This window comes from Hyaena hyaena, unplaced genomic scaffold (genome assembly GCF_003009895.1).
Source record: "Hyaena hyaena isolate Hyena2069 unplaced genomic scaffold, ASM300989v1 scaffold_227, whole genome shotgun sequence".
Lineage (NCBI taxonomy): Eukaryota > Metazoa > Chordata > Mammalia > Carnivora > Hyaenidae > Hyaena > Hyaena hyaena.
Window position 1 is genome coordinate 41,308 of NW_024080859.1, and position 19,041 is coordinate 60,348.

At 52.3% G+C, this 19,041-nt stretch overlaps 1 protein-coding gene across 2 annotated transcripts in view; it reads right to left on the bottom strand.

Annotated features, from left to right (window-relative positions):
- Nucleotides 1-5,299: 5,299 nt before the first annotated feature.
- Nucleotides 5,300-19,041, bottom strand: part of PGPEP1 (pyroglutamyl-peptidase I) — a 30,537-nt gene continuing 16,795 nt past the window's right edge. Inside the window, exons 3-5 of one of the 2 annotated variants that reach the window (XM_039243386.1) lie at nt 18,471-18,587; nt 14,193-14,425; nt 5,300-9,908 (exon numbers count right to left, since the gene is read on the bottom strand). In XM_039243386.1, coding sequence (XP_039099317.1) covers nt 9,716-9,908; nt 14,193-14,425; nt 18,471-18,587 — 543 coding nt within the window. In that variant the 3' untranslated portion in view covers nt 5,300-9,715. The remainder of the gene's footprint in view (nt 9,909-14,192; nt 14,426-18,470; nt 18,588-19,041) is intronic. The other variant, XM_039243387.1, reaches the window with a different exon arrangement.

Genomic DNA, 19,041 nt, shown 5'->3' on the forward strand with positions numbered 1-19,041 from the left:
TGTTTAATGGTTACAGAGTTTTTGGAATTAAAACGGTAAAGTTTTGGAATTAAGTAGAGGTCATGTGTTATGCATATACAACCTTGTAAATGTACTTCATGCCACACCGAACAGTACGCTTAGAAATGGTTAAAATAGGGGCGTCTGGGTGGCTCGGTTGAGCGTTGCACTTCGACTCAGGTCATGATCCCATGGTTCATGGGTTCAAGTACTACATCGGGCTCTGTGCTGACAGCTCAGAGCCTGGAGCCTGCTTCAGATTCTGTGTCTCCCTCTCTCTCTGCCCCTCCCCTGCTCATTCTCTCTCTCTCTCTCTCTCTCTCTTCCTCTCCCTCCCTCCCTCCGAAATAAAATAAACATTAAAAATTAAAAAAAGAAATGGTTAATACAGCACATTTTATGCTGTATGTATTTTACCACTATAGAAAAATGCAAATTTAAAAAAACCCTTTATTAATATTGGTATCATACTGTCTAGTCCCTTTTGCAACCTGCTCGTTTTCACTCGATGTTCTGGAGATTTGCAAGTCTGGCTCCTCCTTTTTCAGTGCTTATAGCTCAGCGCTTTTCTGGGCTCCTGCCCCTCATTATTGTAAGCCAGGCTGCCGGGAAGACATGCATGTTGGGTGTTTCTGGGATTCACGCCAGCAGCAGAATGGCCGGGTCGGAGCGTCCAGCCACCCTCAACTGCACTGGCAGAGCCAGGTTGCTCTTTAATGCGGTCTGACGGATTCCCACGCCCATCACCAGGGCACTCCCAGCGCCCTCTGCCCACTGTCCCTAGTGCCTGCCCGTGAGCCTCCCCGGGGGTGAGAGAGGCCTCCGAGTGAGTTGTGCTCCCTGACAACTAAGGTTGGGCTTCTATTTTGGGGTGTCCTGCTTCACCTTCCCTGAACTGCCTGGTGATTGAAGTCTGTACTTCACTGAATATTGTGTCCCCAAATTCACGTCCACCTGGAGCCTCAGATTGTGACTGTTAGGGCCTTTGCAGATGTAATTATTTACATTAAAATGAGGTCACATTGGAATAGGATGCTCCCTGAATCCAATGACCGATGTCCTTATTAGAAGGCCATGTGAAGACAGAGGCAGAGATCCGAGGATGCGGCCACCAGCCAAGGGCCGTCAGGGGGTGCGGGAAGCTGGCAGAAGCCAGGAGCGGGGACCCTGGGACCAAGTCTCCCTCACAGCCTCCTGCTGACATTTTGAGTTGGGTCTTCCGGCCTCCAGACTATAAGAGAATAAATTGCTGCTGGTTTAAACCACCCAGTTTCTGGTGACTGTTACAGCCACCCCACGAAACAGTGCCGTTCGCCCATCTTAATATCTGGTGGTTTTGGGGGCGCCTGGGCGGCTCAGTCGGTTAAGCGTCTGACTCCTGGTTTCGGCTCAGGTCGTGGTCTCACAGTTCGTGAGTTAGAGCCCCATGTCAGGCTCTGTGCTGACAGTGCAGAGCCTGCTCGGGACTCTCTCTCTCTCCCTCTTTCTCTGCCCCTCCCCTGCTCGATCTCTCTTTCTTTCTCTCAAATTATATAAACATTTTTTAAAAATATGGTTTTTCCCTTCCATCAGTGCATCTTCATATGTTCTGGAAGCGATTCTTGGTCAGTTAGATGCATGGCAGATGTCTTCTCTCAGTCCCTGGCTTCTCTTTTCCATTTCTTTATGGATTTTTTTTTGATGCCCAAAAGTGCGAAATAGTGAATGACTCTAATGTACCCAAACCCCTCCATTTAGTCTTTTCGTTTTTTCTTTGTCAAGGACAGGTTTTCATTTGTCAGGAAGTTGAGACTGATGTGTGATTCTCCTCTGTGATGCCTCCATCCTGACCTCTTTCTTCTGGGTTTGGGGCTCTGCCAGCCCCTCCCCTTGCCCCCCATGAAGGCTCCGCGGGTCAGGAGCAGTGAGGACAGCTGAGTGTGAGTCAGCCTGTCCACGCCGCCTGGGGCGGAAGTGGTTGGCTCAGCCCCTGGGACCGGCTGTGCGGGTTCCTGGCCGAGGGGGGGCCCTGGACGGCCTGAGCTGGGCAGGAAGTGGGTCAGCTGAGGCAGCAGGCTTCGGGACCCCACGTGCTCACTGCCCGGAACGTTCGGCCGGGGGAACCCCGAGCCAGCCCCCCCTCCCCGCACCCCAGCCCCCTCCCCTAATGCTTCTGTGATGCACATCCGCGGGGCGCCCGTCCACGCAGGGGCCCCTGGCCGGGCAGAAACACCCAATCCCGCCGAATGAAGGTGGCTGAATGTTAGCGCGGGGGAAACGAAGCCCAGAGCAGGGCACCCTGTGCCGGGCCGGCTCACACAACGTCTCAAATCCCTTTCCTTGGCTGGCTAGGGACCCTCTCTGCCCCTCCAGTGTCCTCACAGGAGTCGGGAAGAAAAAATGTCTAGGGACTTCCCGTATCGTCTCCGCCTCTTTCTTTTTTTTTTTTTTTAATTTTTTTTTAATGTTTTATTTATTTCTAGGAGAGAGAGAGACAGCGTGAGCGGGGGAGGGTCAGAGAGAGAGGGAGTCACAGACTGAAACAGGCTCCAGGCTCTGAGCTGGCAGTCAGCACAGAGCCCGACGCGGGGCCCGAACCCACGAACCGCGAGATCATGACCTAAGCGAAAGTCGGACGCTTAACCGACTAAGCCACACAGGCGCCCCTGTCTCCGCCTCTTTCTGAATCTCTCCGTCGCTCTCTTGCATTTCTGCTTTTCAGTCTCTCATAGTCTCTGCCTCTCTTGGCCTCCCCACCTTCCCCATCAGGACCACAGTGGGGGGGGGGTAGGGGGTAGGGGGGGTGCAGCCTGAGCCTGCCCCTCCCCCTTTCCAGGGACCTGGACACGGCAGGGCAGGTCTGAGACACTCCTTGTAGAAACTGCTGAATGCGTGGTGGCGAGATGCCAGTGCAGAAAGGAGGGGGTAGGAAAGTTAAAGAGGGTGTGGGGGAAGGACTTTGGGATATCCGGTTCAGCACTTCCCCCCACCTTACCCCTACCCAGGACTTTCGCACACAATGTGTCCCAAAATGACCTTGGGTTTTGAGGGATGCATAGGAGTTCTCCAGGTATAATGGGGGCAGGAGGGCTTCCAGGCAGAGGGGGTAGCTTGGGTTGGTAGTAGCAAGAGAACAGTGGTTCAAATGCCCAGGAGAGGAGTCAGGCTTTCTCCTGTAAGCCCCAGGGAGCCATGGAGGGCATGAGAGGTGGGGAAGGGCCCCCATCAGATCCCCAGAATGGATCTGGACTAGAAGGATGAGACTGGTGCCTAATAATGAGGGAGCATAATGGGAGCTAAGGGCAAAGTGCAAGCTAGCACCCCCCCTTCCCCCGGTGGACTATGTGTGATGTTCCTCAGACACTCCCAGCCCCCCAAGAACAAAGCAAAGGGGTGTAAGTGCTGGCCATGGTGATGTGGGAAACTAAGGCAAATGAAAAATTAAATTCCCTTCCCTTGAGACAGAGTGGCCTCCCTCCAGGTGCTCAGATGACACTTTGCCCGGGGCAAAGAGAATCTTGGCTTAACATTATCCTGACCCCCCACGATCCTGTAAGTCTACTTTAACATGTAAAAATCCCTTGGAAACTTCCTTTATCTCAACCCCCACCCCCCAAGATATATGTCGGGAATCACACTCCAAGCCTATGGTCCCTGATGCACATCTGAAGGGTCTCATGACTGAGATTTTACTGAGTAATAATAAACGACATTTTCCTAACAGCAGCTAGTCCCTCGAGGTCCTGAACCCTTGCTTCCAAAATTCCTTAGAGGCTGACTCTGCCCCTCCCCCCTCCCCACCTGGGGGTATATGGGCAAGTCACCCTTCACAACCCCAGTGCAGCTCTTTCTGCCCACGGTCTTGTCCCCTTGCTGTAATAAAAGCACCTTTTTTGCGCCAAAGACGTCCTCCAGAATTCTTTCTTGGCCGTCAGCTCTCAACCCCCCGACACCCAAGACCCTCATCTCCAAGTAAGACTGAGACTGTCCAGGCGAGAGCTGAGGGAGACTGTTGAATGGAGCCAAGAGAGGCCTCTCCAAGCCTTAGGCTCTACTGGACCCCCCCCCCCCCCATCTGCTTGGCCTGTTCAGCTCCCTCTGGGTCCCTCATCACTGCTGGATCCCCTGGCTGACTGCACTCCCAGCCTGGAAACTGCTGGGCCCCCGGTGTGTCCCTGGGCCGGGCACCAGTGCACAGTAGGCCCTTCACAAGTGCCGGGTGCAGCCACAGGCAGGCAGGGCTCCAGAGGGAAGGGACAGGTGGTGTGAGGGCCTGGGCTGGAGAAGGAAGCTGGCCTGGGGCTTGTCTTCTGCTCACGGGCAACTCGGGCGCCTCCTTGCGCCCCCTGCTGGCCTCAGGATAGAACACTGAGCGCTCACCCCTTTCCTGCCTTCCTCTGTAATTTCCCGCACACCCATTAAACGCCCAGAGCCGTGCTGGGTGCAGAGGACACTTCCTCTGAGGGTGCAAAGAACCTGTGTCCTCGGGGACTTCCAGGAGGTGCCCCTACCCCAGGAACCAACATTCCCCAAGACAAGTCTTTTTGGTTTCAAGTCTATTCTTTGGGGGCGCCTGGGTGGCTCAGTCAGTTAAGTGGCCGACGTTGGCTCAGGTCATGATCTCGCGGCTCGTGAGTTCAAGCCCCATGTGGGGCTCTTTGCTGACAGCCCAGAGCCTGGAGCCTCATTTAGATTCTGTGTCCCTCTCTCTCTGCCCTGCCCCAGCTGGTGCTCTGTCTCTCTCTCTCTCAAAAATAATAAAAAAACACATTAGGAAAAAAAAAATTTTAATCTATTCTTTGAAAGCCACTGACCCTAGCGTGTCTTCATTCCCTCTGAGGACAGACATAGGGGAATGACCAAGCCCTGTTTTGGGTTCAAACTCTTCAGCGCCAGAGAAGCCGGCCTGGGTTAACTTTCCAGCTTCTCTCCCTGGCCACGACAAGAGGCTTTACTGGAAGAGCCTCAGTTTCCCTGTCTGCAAAAGGTCGTAATAGCACCCCCAGCCACCCCATGGTGGTGAGTGGGAATTTTGCACACGCTGGGAGTCTAAACGATCACGAATCAAACCCCTGCGCCACACTCTCTTGCTGTGGGACGGTAGGCAAGTTACTCCATCTCTCTGTGCATCAGAACAAAGGCGTTGGGTTGAGGAGGGAGACCATTCACTACACAAAGCCTCTCACACTCACAACAGCTGCCACTAAGTGGGCACCAGGGACAGAAATCCCATGAGCCAGGGCCTCCTCTGTCCACTGATGCCTTCAGGCTGAGGATGACCCTGGTGGCCGCTGACCTCTCACAAAGACACAAGAAATCATGTATTTCAACTGTTTTATTTGCTTTCTGGGGTGTCAAGTTTGGGGTGTCCCAGAGCCCAGCCCCCAGCAAAGTCTGACAGACCCTTCCCCAGCCAGGGGTCCCAGCCAGGAGGGTTTGGGACAAGGCACTCACAGGAACTGTGGGGGTCAGGGAGAAGCCACCCGGAGGGTGCAGGGGCCAGGCCCACCTTAGGGACACAGAAAATGCAGTTACCTTCGGTGAGAAGAGAGATACAGGACGAGACAGAAACCTGAGATGTTAATGGGGTCCCAGAAACATGCTGGGTACCCCTCTGGCTGGCAAAATGCCAACTCTGGTCCCCAAGATCCCGATGTAGCTTCCTGGCAGACGCCACGTGCCTGGGGAGCACGGAGCCCAATTCCAAACTGCTTTCTCTGGGACTTCCTGGAGGCAAAGCACGTGGGTCACAAAAGTCACTCCCAGACCCCACCTCTGCAAATGGCTCCAGTGACCTTGGCCTGGGCTCTGGGGAGCTAAGGCCACCTCCCAGAGCCTGGGGTGGCTTCTCCCTTTCTCATTCGTCCCCTTGCTCTGCACCCCATGTTTATCAGAGAGGCAGGCACTTCTGTGGGTCTCCAGGCAGCTGGTGAGGGGGGGAGGCGGGGAATAGGTTCGGCGGGAAGAGCAGCTCAGGGCGGGGACAGGTTCCGCCAGAGGTCTGGAAGCCCATGAAAGCTTGTGACAACTGCCCGTGAACCGGGGGACAGAGTCTCTTAGCAGAAATGTTCAGCGTCCACACAAGATGTGGATGCCAGCCAATGGCCCCCGCACCCCAAACAGCCATCCTTCCGTGGGTGTGAGGGGGGCCGTGGCCTTTAACGTGCGTCCTCACCACGAATATAGAGGCATCCTCCCCTCCCAGCCAGCAGGCCAGGCCCTTTTGAGGCACTTGTCCCTGGAGAAGGGAGATTTACTCTGGGATATAAAAACAAAAGCCCTTTTCGGCTCCCGGGAGCCGACGGATACAGTGGGACTCACGGCCACAAGGGGCCACCCGGCAGCGCGGTGGCCGGCCTCTGCCCATGTGACCATCCGTGTCCCCACACTGCCTGCAGGCTCACGCGTGCGCTTTCGAAGGTCTCAGGGCAGAGGCTGGGTCCGTGGAGAAGAATGGGGCTTTGTCTATCCCCAAAGGGGACTTTTGGGTTTAAACACTCCAAGGGGTGGAGAGGTCAAAGGTCCACAGTCTAGACAGTGGCCGCAGAAAAGAGGCTGGTGTGGTGGGCGGGTCTGCAGGAGCGGCTCCCCTTCCCGGCCCAGTCACCCTCGAGGGACACAGGCGTGCGGGTGTGCTCACACACCAGCTGGCCTGGCCTCCTGGCAGAAACTTCTAAGACAACAAAAAGGCATCCTGGATCTACTTTTTCAGCCGTCCCCCTGGGCAGGCCCTTTCTGTTCTAGAAGTTACCGTGCCAGCAAAGAGCAAGGTGGCTGAAAAGCATTTGCCTGGATAAACTATTGCAATCTGACGTTTCCTCCCAACACCCGGCGCCACCTGGGAAGCCATGACTTCTGTCCCCCACCTGGCCCCGTCTCTCCCAGGGGCCAAGGGACCTTGGCTGTTCCTTGACTGGACCAGGTGGGCCAGGTGGCACAAACCCAGGCCACTCACTCAAATTCCTGCTTCTTCCCGCCTTTCTTTCTCTCTGACCACTCCTTATCTTTTTCTCAAGCTACACACTCACGTACCTACCACTGACCTTCTTTTTGGTGAGGAAGGGGAAACCAAAGGGGCTGAGAGAAGAAAAGTATGAGGTGCAGAGGCTCAAGCCCCTTGAAGGAGATGCCATCACCAGACACCCAGATGACTATTGCTGTCTCCGTCCCCCACCTCTGCACCCCACTGTGGGGGCCCAGGGAGAGGCGCCCCTCCGCCCTCCTATGAGATTCCCCCAACAGCCTTCCCACCACATCCTCTGCCCATCTTCCTACCACTCACACTTGCTGCACCCACCTCTCTCAGCCTCTCTCCCTTCCACATGCTGCTAAGCCACACCCACTTCACCCCATTCTGCGTGACCCTTCCCCCTGAGACCCTGCGGATGGTGAGGGAGGAAGAATGGGGCTTGGTACTCCCTTCTCGCACAAGGACATTCTAGTCCGAGGCTTAACAAATGCAGACAGACACGCCATGGAGAGAACAGGTGAGTTTGCCCGAAAATTGGACAATAAAAAAGCTGGCAGGAGGTGGGTGAAATGTTTAATGGCTGTCTGATTAAATAAGAAGGAGCGAAATGCCCTTGGACAAGGAGAGGATTCCGGCTGAACTTGGTGAGGAAATCTAAAATCATTGCAGGAACACAAAAATGACATACATACACTCGACAATGATCGGACAATAAGTTACAGCTCTAAATGTCTGAATTACATGATGCTTCAAACAGAGAGGCGAGATGAAGACAAAAGAAAGATGAAAATGTGGAGTTTGGGGATGGTGTGTCTGGGTCCTAGCGGGTACCCAGCTAAGCACAGACCTGGCTCATCTTCAGGACCCCTCCGCCCCTTCCTCCGCCATCTTGCTTGGCTTCATTTCCTCCTCGGACCCCTGCAGATCAGACCTTCGGGGAAGAAAGCTACAGGACACTGGATGTTCTGAATAGGACCTCGGGGGGACCCATGAGCCTTGAGCTCCCATACTCAGAAGACCCACAATTTCTGCTCCTGGAATCCCACACTGCAGATTTCTCAGGAGACTCCAAACTCAGACTGGGGACGTGAAAGGGGCATTTCTGGTAGAAGGCAGGCCGGCATGGAGAGAGGACAGAGTCCCAATCATTTCAACCTGCCAGCCACAGCCCACACCCATTGCCAAGTGCAGGCCCCAAGTCACCCACTGCCCCCTCCAGAGGAAACCCAGGACTCTGAACATGCATTTAACTCAGAAACCCATCAAGCCGGTTCCCCAGCGACACAGCAGCTCAGCGGAGGCAGGACCTCCCCTAGCCATCGGAACAAGCGAGGAGGAAGTGAACGTTGAAGAAAACCAAACCAAACCAAACCCTCGTCTGTTTTCAAAAGAACTGCATGCTGGGAAACAGCGACACGCTCCGACTCGGCATCAGATTCCAGTGCACCTCACACTCAGGGGCGTGATGAAGCCACAGTCTCCCACAGAGGAACCTTCCCGAATGTGTGCATCCTCGGTTGGCTTCCTGGTCGCTGTTGTCATTCTCTCCCTCAGACGAGTATCAAGGCCCAACTGGGTGGCCTCACTCTCATCCCCAGCTGGTCACGTTCAAAGTTCCCAGGGAGTGAGATCAAAATTTACTCCCAAGTCCTGGGCGTGGCTCCAAAAACCATCCACACGAAAGCCCACTGACCGCTCGGCCACCCTCCTGCACCAACAGGCTGGCACACGTGGAGTTCGGCAAACTCCAGCCCCTGGGCCCCTTCTGGCGCCCTCAATAAGGAGAGCAAAAAGCTGGTCCCCAACACCGAGTCTGCAAAACCGCAGGCCAGATGTGGGCTGGGTTTGCAGCTGCTGCACGTTTTTACGTATTAAAAAAATCCAAAGTCATGTGCATGTCAAAATGACAAGGTCTGCTTTTCCCCCCGGCAGCCTCGCTCCAGAGGACCCCAGGGGACAGCTCACCACTCTGGTCAGTTTCAAGGGTCAGCCCACCTTTTGAACCACCTGGGGCAGCAGCAGCTCCCACTCCTTCATGGCCTGGCCAAACATCCTGTCCGCCCCGAGAAAAGGGAACTTGATGTCAGCTTGGGCAGAAAGATGTAGGTCTGGTTTTTGAAGAGAGGCAGAATGGGCGGCACCCGAGGAAAAAGAAAAGATACTTTGTTGTTGGCTAAAGGCCGCGTTTTAACCAAAGGGACTATAAATTCCTGCGTGCCCAAACTAGCACTATTGTTTTTTAAAAAGAGAATAAGAAAGAGAAAGAGAGAGAGAGAAAAAAAAAAAAAAGCAGCCCTGTCATATCCCAAGGCAGCCCTTCCCAGGGCTGCCCAGGCTGTTGGGACATGAATCAGGGCAAAGACATTTCAAGGAGTTTTGGAAAAACCAGCCATGGATGAAGGGAATGCCAGAATCCCTTCATCAGAGACTCAGACAGGCCGCTGAACAGGTGGCCCCAGCCGTGGGATCGAAGAGCAGAGATCCACTCGACGGGGATTCCCTATGGAGATCGGGACCCACTGGCTTCCCGGCCATCGTGGCTGTGTCCTCTAAAGCAAAGGGCAATAGAGGAACAATCTTCAGCCACCCCTTGCCAATCGACCAGCCCTTTTGCGGAGAAGAAGAGAGAGGAGGTATGTAAGTCGGAATACTGGTCCAAATCAGACGCCCAGCGGCCAGGCTTATCCTCCTCGGCCAGGCCCCAGAAGGCAGACGTTCCCCCTGGGGTTCCGAGTGGGACGAGGTCCTGGGAGGCCTAAGAGGCTCTCAGTGTTTGTGGCGACAGCTGATTTTGCCTTCTGACTGCTCCAGGACGTCCAGCATCTCCTCGATGATGGCCTGCAGCGCCCTGCCCAGCTGGTCTGCGTTGTACGGCTTGCCCAGCGGGGGCACGTGAACAAAGGCTGAGCGGCCGTGACTCTGGTACAGAGAGGTGTAGTAGGTGAAGTCGCAGAGGTACCTAAGTTGCAGGGTGTGGGGGTGGAGACCAAAACAGGGTCAGAGGGTCAGAGAGTCAATACGCAGACTAACATGACAGCCTCCATCCAGATCTACCGTAACAACCCCCGTCTCGCCAGAAAACCGCAAGATGAAACACCACTTCACCCTCCCCAGGTTGGCAAAAAAACCACAAAAACACCCTGATAACTTCGTGTGCTGGTGTGGATGTGAGGAAGGAGGCAGTATCAGACGCTACCAGGGGGGTGTGAATTGCCCCAGGGGGAAAATTTGGCAGGCTAGTGATATTACAAATGCCCAGACTTCATGACATATTATTTCTGGTTTTCAGAATCTGAATTCAGAAGCCAGTGGCATGACGGCACAACAAAGATCAACAAGGCATTCGCTGCATTGTTAAATATAAAAGTAGAAAAATAGGAAGTAAGTTGCCCCAGTCTGGATGTCCCACCTCAACTTCAATGTTGAAGCCCTTAACCCCCAATGTGATAGTCTTTTTTTTTTTAATGTTTTATTTATTTCTGAGAGAGAGAGAGAGAGATAGCATGAGCAGGGGAGGGTCAGAGAGAGAGGGAAACACAGAATCCAAAGCAGGCTCCAGGCTCTGAGCTGTCAGTGCAGAGCCTGACGTGGGGCTCAAACCCACGAACCGTGAGATCATGACCTGAGCCAAAGTCGGACGCTTAACCAACTGAGCCATCCAGGCGACCCCCCCAATGTGATAGTCTTAAGAGGTGGGGCGTTTGGGAAGTGAGAGCCCCTTATGAATGGGGTTAGGGCCCTTATAAAAGAGACCCCAGAGAGCTGCCTCCCTCCTCCTGTCAGAGCAAACAGTGGGCAGTCTGCAGACCAGAGGGAGGCCTTCATCACCAAATGACCAGACCAGTGCCTTGATCTTGAACTTCCCAGCCTCCCGAATTGTGAGCAGTTACTTTCTGTTGTTGATAAGCTGCCCAGTATGTGGTATTTGGTTGTAGCAGCCCGAATGGACCTGGACGCAATATAAATGTCCATTGGCAGAAGAGTGGCTTAATAAATTGGCTCATCCACACAATGGAATACTATGCAGCCATTTACATGGCACGTAGTGGATCCAGAGGGAAAAGGAGAATTCACCAAGACCCATGTTGTGTGCCCACAAGTGACACATCTCAGGGGAGGAAGGGATGAAGGAACGTCTCAGGAAAATACACATCATGTAACCCCATCCACATAAAAGCAAAACAAAATCGGACAAAATCCTAAACTAGCACACCAAGTGTTCATATACTATTGATCCCTGAACATGGCTTTGAACTGCAAGGGTCCACTTATATGAGGATTTTTTTCAGTAAATCCAGTACTGTAAATGCATTTCCTTTTCTTTATGATTTTCTGTTATTGTTGTTGTTTGCTTTTATATTAATTCCAGTGAGTTAACATACAGTGTGATATTAGTTTCAGGTGTACGATATAGTAATTCAATGCTTGAGTATAACACCCAGCCCTCATCGTGACTAGCGCCCTCCCTGATCCCCATCACCTATTTCACCCATCCTTCCCCTCCAATCAGCATTGGTGTGTTCTCTTTAGTTAAGACTCTGTTTCTTGGGGTGCCTGGGTGGCTCAGTCGGTTAAGTGTCCAACTTTGGCTCAGGTCATGATCTCATGGTTTGTGGGTTTGAGCCCCATGTCAAGCTCCGTGCTGACAATTCAGAGCCTGGAGCCTGTTTCAGATTCTGTGTCTCCCTCTCTCTCTCTGCCCTTTCCCAACTCATGCTCTGTTTCTGTCTCAAAAATAAATAAACATAAAAAATTTTTTAAAAAGACTCTGTTTCTTGGTTTGCCTCTCTCTTTTTTTCCCCTTTGCTCATTTGTTTCTTAAGTTCCACATATGAGTGAAGTTATATGGTATTTGTCTTTCTCTGACTGGCTTATTTTGCTTAGAATGACACTCTCTAGCTCCATCCATGGTGTTACAAATGGCAAGATTTCATTCTTTTTTATGGCTGAATGATATTCCTCTGTGTGTGTGTGTGTGTGTGTGTGTGTGTGTGTGTGTGTGTGTGTGTGTATCACATCTTCTTTGTCCATTCTTCAATCAATGGACACTTGGGCTGCTTCCATTTCCTTATGATTTTTTTTTAACGTAAGTTCTACACCCAACATGGGGCCTAAACCCATGACCCTGAGATCAAGAGTCGCTCACTCTACTGACTGAGACAGACTGGCGCCCCTCCTTATGATTTTCTTAATAACATTTTCTTTTCTCTAACTTACCTTACTGTAAAAATACAGTACATCTATGTATATACATACATATACAAATAACATACAAAATGTGTGTTAATCAACTGTTTATGTTATTAGTAAGGCTTCTGGTTAACAGTGATCTATTAGTAGTTAAGTTTGGCAGGGGTGGGGGTGAGTCAAATGTTATGCAGATTTTGTATGCAGGGGGGTGATCAGCAGCCGTACCGCCCATGTTGTTCAAGGGTTAACCGTCGCTAGAGAGGAGAGAGGGGGAGAGAATTTTTACAGTGGAAACATATGAGAATATAGCCTAGAGTTACCTGTGGGATATGGAATTAGTTTTAAAAACAGAATGATGGGGGCACCTGAGGGGCTCAGGCAGTTAAGCATCCAACTCTTGGTTTTGGCTCAGGTCATGATCTCAGGGTTCATGAGTTCGAGCCACACATCGGGCTCTGCACTGACCGCATGGGACGCTCTGGATTCTCTGTCTCCCTCTCTCTCTCTCTCTGCCCCTCCCCTCGTTCTCTATCTCTCTCTCTCAAAATAAATAAATCAATAACATTTAAAAAAATAAAGAGATCAATGGTGAATACGGCTACTCCATTCAGTCTCCTGAATCTGCCACCTGGTGCAGAGAAGTGTACAGTGACACCTGGTGCAGAGAGGGCATTGAACAGTGGGGACATAAGTTGGTCTGGGAGGTTGCAGACGGCCCCCAAGGAGGCAATGTGTTGGAGCTAAGACCCAAAAGACACCTTATCAGAGGGAGGTGAGATCAGCACAGGAGTACAGAGGCCACATCATATGCAAAGGCCCTGAGGCTAGAGTGAGCGTGCTGTATTTGAGGAAGCAGAGGAGACTGGCTTGTGTGGCTCGCATGCAGTGGGGAACAGAAGAGTGAAGGCAGATGAGAGTGGAGAGGTGGGCAGGGGCCAGACCCCACAGAACCTGTGGATGGTGGTGGAGACAGGTTGGCTCTTATTCCAGGTGCGGTGGGAGCTGCAGGAGGGATTAAGCAAGGAAGGGACACCATCTGACTCAAGTTTATAAAAGACCTTGGGGTGCCTGGCTGGCTCAGTTGGTTAGGCGTCTAACTTCGGCTCAGGTCAGGATCTCATGGTTCGTGGGTTCGAGCCCCGCATCAAGCTCTGTGCTGACAGCTCAGAGCCTGGAGCCTGCTTCAGATTCTGTGTCTCCCTTTCTATCTCTCTGACCCTCTCCTACTCATGCTGTCTCTCTCTCTCTCTCTCTCAGAAAAAAAAAAAAATTTATAAAAGACCTCATAAAAGGCCAAAGAGTTTCCTCCCAAAATGTATGTTCAACTGGAATCTCAAAATGTGACCTTATTTGGATATAGGGGTTTTGCAGATGTAATTAGTTAATACGAAATCATATCGGACCCAGGGAGGTCCTACATCCAGTGGCTGATGTCCTTATGAAAAGGGCATATAAACACACACACAGGGAAGAGGGAAGTGTGGAGACGGAGGCAACAATCGGGGTGATGCGGTCACAAGCCAAGGGGCCCCAAGGGTTACCCGCAGCCACCAAAAGCCAGGAGAGAGTCAGGGAACAGATCTCCCCCTCGGGGCCTCTAGGAGGAGCGCACGTTGCCAACACCTTGACTTTGGACTTCGAGCCTCCAGAACTGGGAGATGATAAATTTTTGTTGTTTTTGTTGTCCTAAGCTGCCAAGGTGATGCGTTTTGTTACAACAGAAAACACACACAGAAACAAACTGCTTGGAGGAGGAGGCCCCCCAGGGCCAGGGTAGAGGTGGCAGGAGGGGCACCAGGGAGAGAGCTAGGGCAGCAGCGTCCAGTGGGAGACGCTAGCACGGGGCGGGGGAGTGGACGGGCAGATTCGTACATAGTGAGTTCTAGAAGCAGAATCCGTGGCACCTGTTACGTGCGTGCACTTGGCTCTGAGCCTCACGAACGGTGAGCCCTCTGCCCACAGAGGCCAAATCAATGCACTTGGCTTGTTCAACGCTAGCCTGGGCCGGTGGAGGAGGGAAAGCACCACTCGCACTCACCCCAAGGCGCCCTACCTGCCGGCATCTTGGGAGATGGTCACTGACACGTCCAGGCCCAGCGTGGTGACCCTCTTACATACAGCATCCATGTCGATGATGGAGTCAATGCTTTCGGGCCCGTCCTCCACGCAGCACTGGGAGCCGGGGCAGAAGCGGCAGTTGTCCAGCCCCTTGTAGCCCTTGTTATGCCCGCACTTCTCCAGTGTGACCGCAGTCGCCATGCCCGACACCCCCACATGCACCACGAGCTGCAGACAGACGGGCAGGGCCATGAGACGGGGTACCCCCCCCCCCCCCCCCCGCAGGCGGAGGAGAGGATGGCATCCTCTCCCGGCTCTGCCTGGAGTTACACTGTTTCCAGCCTCTTGCGGGGCAGAATGGACCACACACACGACCGCACAGAGGGACAGGCGGAGCGAAACATGCAAGGATGTGAAACATGCAAGGGTGTTCATTGCAACTGTGTTAATACAAACACCGGAAACAACCTAATCAGCGGTTAGTAGGGGGCTGGCTAAATACATCACGGAGCTGACCTTCCAAAAGTAGTTCTATACAGAATGACTTTCCAGACATAGTGCCAAATGCAAAAGACAAGGTGTCACTTTCAGGAATCAAACCTAACAGTGCTCAAAGAGGTAATAATCTGTCAATGATCACTTCAGTGTTTTTCATAAAAATGAGAAAAAAACATGAAAACACTGGCAGGCTCAATAATAAGAGATCGGTTATGTCCATTACTATAAGCTACCCAGCTGTTAACACAATATAAGGAAGGATTTTTAATGACCTACATAATAAAATGCTCACAAGAAAATATTTATAACCAGCAGGATACCCAATGAAGTACAGTTGAATTTCAACTAGTAATTATTATTTGTATATATGCTTACACACAGAGAGGGCTGTAAGAAAATATATAAACATTTATTTTTTAAACTTTTTTACTGTTTATTTTTGAAAGAGAGAGAGAGAGACAGCAAGAGCAGGGGAGGGACAGAGAGACAGGGAGACACAGAATCTGAAACAGGCTCCAGGCTCTGAGCTGTCAGCACAGAGCCCAACGTGGGGCTCGAACCCACGAACCGCGAGATCATGACCTGAGCCCATTTAAAATATGGGCTGACAATGGTGAGCTCAAGCCACGCTTCGGGTAAAACAGAAGCCCCACTTCGGATGAGCCTCGCTTCTCTCTCTCTCTCTCTTTCTCTCCACCCTCTCACTTGTGCCTCCCCCTCAAAAAATAAGAAAATATGGGGCGCCTGGGTGGCTCAGTCAGTTAAGCGTCCGACTTCGGCTCAGGTCAGGATCTCACGGTTCATGGGTTCGAGCCCCGTGTCGGACTCTGTGCTGACAGCTAGCTCAGAGCCTGGAGACTGCTTCGGATTCTGTGCCCCCCCCCCCCCCCCCGCCCCTTCCCCACTCACATTCTGTCTGTCTCTCTCAAAAATAAACGAGCAAACAAAATTTAATTTTAAAAAGTATAACTTTAAAAGTTGATTACAGGTTGAGAGGATAATACTTTAGACACATGGGGTTATGCTGAAGAAATGATTAAAATGAATTTCACCCATTTGCTTTCACATCTTCTAAACGTGGCGAGGAGAAGATGTAAAGCGTCCTGCGGAAGGGCGTGAGGATGTCCCCCCCATACTGCTGGGGACTCTTAACTCCCCGGAGTTACCAGGTGAGTTGATTTATTACCAAACGCCCCACATCTGGCACTGTCCTATCTGGCGTTCCGTAAATTGAATATTGGTGAATGTGAAAACAAAACGCAGCTGTTGGGGCACCTGGGTGGCTCAGTCGGTTAAGCGTCTGACTTCGGCTCAGGTCATGATCTCACAGTTCGTGGGTTCGAGCCCCACATCAGGCTCTGTGCTGACAGCTCAGAACCTGGAGCCTGTTTCGGATTCTGTGTTTCCCTCTCTCTCTGCCCTTCCCCTGCTCATGCTCTGTCTCTCTCTCTCTCTCTCTCTCAGAGATAAAAAAAATTTTTTTTTTATATTTTTTATTTATTTCTAGGAGAGAGAGAGAGAGACAGTGTGAGCAGGGGAGGGTCAGAGAGAGGGAGACACAGACTCCGAAACAGGCTCCAGGCTCTGAGCCGGCAGTCAGCACAGAGCCCGACGCGGGGGTCGAACCCACGAACTGCGAGATCATGACCTAAGCGAAAGTCGGACGCTTAACCGACTAAGCCACCCAGGCGCCCCTAAAAAAAAAATTTTTTTTTAATGGCAACTGTTGTATAAGGAGCTGCAAGGTGATCCCCCACGTGTAAAAAAGAAAAAAAAAAAGTCCCCGTCCTAATTGCCTGGAAACCGTGACTCTGACCTTCTTTGGAAAAGGGTCTTTATTGATGTAAGTAATGAGTAAGTAAAGGATCTCTTGACAAGATCCTCCTGGATTTATCTGGGCGGGCCCCAAATCCAATGGCAAATGTCCTTAAAAGAGACACATGAAGAAAAGGCAGAGCCAGAGAGGAGGAGAAGGGCCCACGTGACCACGGAGGGAGAAGGTGGAGGCAACCCGAGCTGAGCCTCCCCTGAGGGAGACGGTTCGGCTGCTGATGCCTTGATTTGAGATTTCTGCGCCTCCAGAAATGTGAGACTGCATTTCTGTGCTTCAAAGTTTACGGCCATATCTTACAGCAGCCGCAGGAACCCAGTGCACCGCACACGTGTATGCACACTAGTGTACATGTACACGCAGGCGTGCACATATAAGTGTGAGTGATCAAATAGCAGTGATCGTGGTGCCAGTTAACTAACCAGGGAGGATTCTCTATGGTGGGAAAGACATTTAAAAACATGTTCATGCTTTAGGGTATTTTTGTTTAACTAGAAAAAGGCAGGACTGCACAGAAAAGGCAGAAGGGGGCGCCTGGGGAGCTCAGTTGGTTACGTGTCCGGCTTGGGCTCAGCTCATGATCTCACAATTCGTGAGTTTGAGCCCTGCGTCGAGCTATGTGCTGACAGCTCAGAGCCTGGAGCCTGCTTCAGATTCTGTGTCTCCCTCTCTCTCTGCCCCTCCCTCCCTCTCTCTCTCCCCTTCTCTCTCCCAAAAATAAATAAAAATTACAAAAAGAAAAAGAAAAAGAGGGGCACCTGAGTGGCTCAGTTGGTTAAGCATCCAACTTTGGCTGGGGTCATGGTTTACAGGATCAAGCCCTGTGTCCAGCTCTCTGCTGGCAGCTCGGAGCCTGGAGCCTGTTTCAGATTCTGTGTCTCCCTCTCCCTCTGACCCTCCCCTGCTCATGCTCTATCTCTCTCTCTCTCAAAAATAAATCAACATTAAAAACATTTTTTTAAGAGAAAGAAAAAACAGAAGAAAAAGTGCATGGGTACAATCACGTGTCACTAACTCTCCAGGTCCCCCTCTCACAAGGGACAAAGTCCATCTGAGACTCAATGAAGGCTCATTAGGAAAGAACTTTCTACTGGAAGGTTGGCCTGGCCCGAGCAGGCTAGGGTGGGAAGCTGGGCGGAGTGTCCACAGGCGACCAGAACCTCACTTATCAGAGGTACCAGCCCAGGTACCTTCCCAGGTGACGGTCCCTGGGGACCCCCTGGAGCTCTCTGAGCCACATGTGTCTGCGGTGGGAGAGGGTGGCTCCTTCCTGTCTGGCCTCCATCACACCACATCTGGTGACAGTCAACTGTCCCCTTGTGGAAGCCTCAGCTCCCCCTTCTCCTTCCAGGAGGTCTGGACAGAGGTGAGACCACCCGCTGGCCACCAGAGTAGACATGTGACCAGAGCATTCCTCCCTCCAGCCCCCAGCCATAGTGATTGGCAGGGGACCCAAGTGGCCAGTGAGAATCAGCCATGGAATTATCAAAAGGAAAGATGTCTTCTTTCTGCTGAGGGGCTGAGTTGCTGGGGTATCAGCCCGCAGCCGCCTATCTTTGCCAAAGCAAAAGCGAAGTACAAAGCAAAGCTGAATGGCCAAGAGGGAAGGCTGATAACACTGGGTGAGCGCCTGGATCAAGCTATACCTGAAGCATACAAACGTTTTGCTTAAGCTGAGTTAAGGTGCGCGCTGTCACATAAAACTAAATGTGTCGTGACTGATACAGAACTCCAGGGGGACAGAGCCAGGCTCTGTGGGGTCGCAGGTGCTTGCACTCCTCCCTCACGTCCATGGGTAACCGAGGAAAGTGTGGCCCTTTGGGGGGACAAGGCCATGGCACGGGCCATGTGACTGCAGCAGGGACAAAGCCACATGGATCATCGAAGCGCGGGGTGCCCACCTGCGGGCCCCAATGAGGCGCCGCCTGCCTGCACCCCACTCACCTGTGGGCTGTGCTTCTCCCACAGGGCAGGGATGAGCCTCTGCACCGTCTTGTACTCGACTGGGATCTCATACACGTGCAGGTCCACGCTGTCGCCGAGCCCCAGCTTCTCCAGCTCCTGGAAGGGAGAGGGCGTGTTGTGGCATCCGGCGGGGGCTGCAGGGTTGACGTGTCCCCAGGGGACAGACTGGCCCGTCCTCAGACAGCAGGTGGGGATCCTGACTCAGTGCGCAGAGTGGGAGGAGGGGTGCGTGTGCTGCTCCTCCCCAAAGCTCCTCCCTCCCCCCTCCCCCCCACTCACTCTTCTCAGACCGCATCTCCGCAGGCAGCAGCATAAGGCTGCGGCCTTTGACACTAGGCGCCCAGCTTTGAACCCTATGTGATCCTGGGCAACTTACTTAACCTCTCTGAGCCCGTTTCCTCATCCATAAAATGGGGATAAAAAAGTAGCCATTTCACAAGGTAGCTATAAGGACTAAATGAACACATTCACACTGAGTTCCCAGAGATGCTTGGCACATTGTATGCACTCAAATAATGTTGGCTCCCATTACTATTATTGTCTTTGCTAT